Source organism: Loa loa (genome assembly GCF_000183805.2).
Source record: "Loa loa unplaced genomic scaffold supercont3.198, whole genome shotgun sequence".
In the NCBI taxonomy this organism is placed as follows: Eukaryota; Metazoa; Nematoda; class Chromadorea; order Rhabditida; family Onchocercidae; genus Loa; species Loa loa.
In genome coordinates, this window is record NW_018108378.1 from 89361 (window position 1) to 93009 (window position 3649).

A 3649-nucleotide genomic window follows, 5' to 3' on the forward strand; every position below is an offset into this window, starting at 1 on the left:
CCAGATTTAAGTGACCAAACATAAAGCTTGATAAGTAGTGTGCAATGTTGCAGAGTGACTATTTTGCTGAATAAAGTCAATGAAAATTAATACGGTAAACAAAAAGAGAAAGTCTAATAAACAAGAAAACAAATTAAGTGCGATGAAATGATAGAAAATTCAAAAGACATAAAAAGTTTAAAATAAAACACATACATCAATAATAGACGGGACAGTATCTTCCATTTCAGCGATATTATTAACATCGAAGCCTCCAAAACTTTGGCAAAATGCTGACGAAGTGGTGGTTGACATGGACAATTCCGGTCGATCGTTCTCATCATTAATACTATCTGCACTGGAATGAATTTTCATCGATTCCTCATTTTTCGAATCGACCATCGTACCACCACCTTCCTTTTTCAATTTGCTTTTGTTAAGTTTGACTCATCCTAAAAGCCCTTCATGTTTCAAGTAAAACTCTCTCAGGCTTAACCTGAAATCATTTCACCCTTCAATACCCTCAACACCATCATTCCCTATCCCTAACTAATGAAACCAACTTCTTAATCATTCAGAAATAATTTTGACGCATACACGATATGAAAAAGTTTTCGGGTCATTCCAATTCGAATGTTTTGATATTTCATTCTTCGTATCACATCGGAGAAAGCGCATGAGAAATGACTTCATGTAAGAAGTAAATATCGTTGAGGTATTAAGTGTTGTCCTATCAAGATTTCCCAATGAAGACTGAGTTATTCCGTATTAGGTATTATGAGATCTTTGTAATATCAGATTAATTAACATTGCTATATAATAACATAAGCTCCGTTAAGTAATAAATTATCTACCAATTAATATATATAAATATATTTTGCTCAGAAATTATTCATTTAATTTGCATTTGCATTACTCATCAAAGTATCTGTCCAGATGTTTCGTATTTACAATTTCACTCTACTCATTTAGCGATAAAATTGACACCAATTTTTGTTTTTAAAAGCACATTAAGACTAAACTTATCCCTGCAATTGTTTTGTTTTTCATGTGCAAAATTCGAAAAGCATTTTTAATCATTTACAAAAGAAAAGTGTAATGACAATAATATTATTTATTTATATTTAATTACATATTAATAATATTCTTGGTTACAAATAGGCCTACTAAATGCATCGATTTGATTGATAATCTTAATTGGGAATTACTTTTAGAATAAGATTTATATAACAACGATTTAGAAAATATTAAGTCTAGGCTTAGTTTTCATATAAGTCTTACTTTTGGTGAAGCACACATAGGTTACTTATGTATATATTCACATGATAATTTTCAAAGTTTTGCTTTTTATTTTTGAGATTATTTTCGCCCAGCATTCCACTCATCCTTTGGGATTTTTTTCTTCTTTTTTTTTTTTTTCTTACATCAATCAACTGTGTGGGAAGGACAGATGCGTGAAGCGCTTTTATTCATTGACAAAATTTTGTTGGTATATGTAGAGATTTGTTTCTTGACAAATGACGTATGCGATAAAGTTTCATAGCACCATACTAAACTCTTCAAATACATGGCCAAGGGTTGCACCAAGGCTTGATATCATAATTATTAAACTGACAATCTCATATCTCATAGATCAATCTCGACGCTATCAAATTTTGTTGTTGAATTGCTGTTGATATACTGTCAGTGCATTTTCCACAGATCGCTTGATCGCCTCCCAGTCTTTGGCACTCTTTGTTGATATAGTTCTTGGTTTATTGTCGCGTTGTTGATGTTGAGTTGAATCTCGAATTCGATCCAGATGTACGCTATTCCGTGATAGAAAAGCTGCATCCGCTAGCGAAACTGTGAACGTATCCGGAGAAGCGTCCACAAAGGCACTTCGATACAGCACTGGTTCAGTAATGGAATCATGTCCATATCGAATTGTACGTTTTATTGTGCTCTTACGCTCACGTAATGCGCTGAAGTGTGTATAAGAAGCTAACATCTCAAATTTGATATTTTCCGGTCTCCTAATTGGTTTCATCTCAAAAAATCAATTAGGTTATTTTTTGAAAGGTCATCGTATTTAAACCTTCAAAATTCTTACCCGTTTTTATTCCCTTATTTTCAAAATTTTCCTCCCTTCATTTCCCCACTAGACAAAGTATGATCGCCTGATCACCTGAACTTGTTCTATCTCAATCTTTCCTCGTAGATTAATTTATGAGTATCAACCAACATATCAAGGGATACTAAAAGAATACTTGCTGGGATTACTGGTACCACTGCTAGATACCATGTTTTCCGCAGCAAATGGATCGATACATTGGCACAGAATTGAAGTGCATAAAGAGGGGAACATCAAACGAACACGTCCACCACGTACTGTACTCGCGCAGCAATCGCCACCATCCCAACCACAATAACCGCGATTGTTTTGAAAATCACACCAACCATCACCCATGAATTCCTATTGTGAGAAAGATGCTAGTAACTGCTAACGAGAAGGAAAAATCAATTTTTCCCAAGATTTTTATGATTTAATGAGATATACCCATCTCACTAGATCATTATTTCCAATTTTTCACTATGTGGTAGATAGAACTAGCTAACATCAGGAAACGAGCATCTTATCCTTACCGTTGGACTGCATATTTGTTCAGCCAATTTCAGAAATATGCAGTAATTCTAGCTGCCTGAGTCAAATTTCAAATTAAATGGAATCATTTAATTGCGGTTAAGTGCGCTTTTGCAAATAGTAGTTTATGAAAACTTCTAAAAGCTGAACTTCCGAACCAAGCAAAGTTCGATTCGACAAACTGATGAGCTGAAGAGAAGACATACCCTGTTACATGAACGTACACAACTCAACGCATCCATTTGAGGATAAAATGTTGACGAAATGGTGCATGATATATTATGTACCGTACGGAGTACCAATAAGTTTTCACCGTTTGGCAGGATTTGTGTGCCCTCTAGCACTGCATCATAACCTTTTTTGCGACATTGTACTGCACACATAGCACCTGAAACAGTAGTTTAATTATCCTTCTAGCAACTGGAAGGGAAATGTTTCACAAAAAGATTGATCGTAGAATATGCGATAAGCCAAGCATACTTCTGAAAATCAATGATGTCAACCTTCAATTTTTCCAAATTTAATTCATCTACTAATATTTTGCTCAATAAAACAAGAAATCATGAAGTGATCTATTGCCACTGTAATCGAAACTATCGAAATTTGTCTGGGAGAATTTCTTTTCACCAGGGGACAATCTTCTCGGACATGTGAACTGGATATCTCGCATGCTCGGTGGTGAAAGACAGGTTGTTCGCGGTGATGGACACTGGAAGCGATTTGACCAGGTACCATCCTTCTTGCATACCGAAAATCTGTGCTGCAAAACAGAACCAAACGAAATACATTGATATTTTGGAGTCCTTATGGATTTGAAATGCTACTGCGATTTGCAGATAATATTTTGATAACATTAATTAATGTTGTCGCTAATTCTAATTAGCCCCAGCAAAGTTGGAAACTAAGACTGTAGCGAATATTGATAGGGTTCGTTTGAGAGGGTGATGTCGGAGAAAAGACAACTACTGCCAATGATGTAACGCGAGTGTAGTAGCGTTAAGTTGACTTGAGTTCATTCAGGTACGATGATTTGAGTTGAGTTGTACA

The 3649-nt window shown here is 35.1% G+C and overlaps 2 protein-coding genes across 2 annotated transcripts in view; both read right to left on the reverse strand.

The window, feature by feature from the left end:
- Positions 1-381, reverse strand: part of LOAG_18115 (ankyrin repeat domain-containing protein 28) — a gene marked incomplete at its 5' end in the record, with an annotated part of 2014 nt that extends 1633 nt beyond the window's left edge. Inside the window, one exon of the mRNA XM_020450783.1 lies at positions 196-381. Coding sequence (XP_020305501.1) covers positions 196-381 — 186 coding nt within the window. The remainder of the gene's footprint in view (positions 1-195) is intronic.
- A 1246-nt stretch (positions 382-1627) lies between these two features.
- LOAG_13586 (pregnancy-associated plasma protein-A) lies at positions 1628-2985 on the reverse strand (the record flags this gene model as incomplete). Its single annotated transcript, XM_003149092.1, has 3 exons — positions 1628-1943; positions 2229-2434; positions 2809-2985. The coding sequence occupies 3 exons, from the start codon at positions 2983-2985 to the stop codon at positions 1628-1630; spliced, it is 699 nt and encodes a 232-aa protein (XP_003149140.1).
- Positions 2986-3649: the final 664 nt, after the last annotated feature.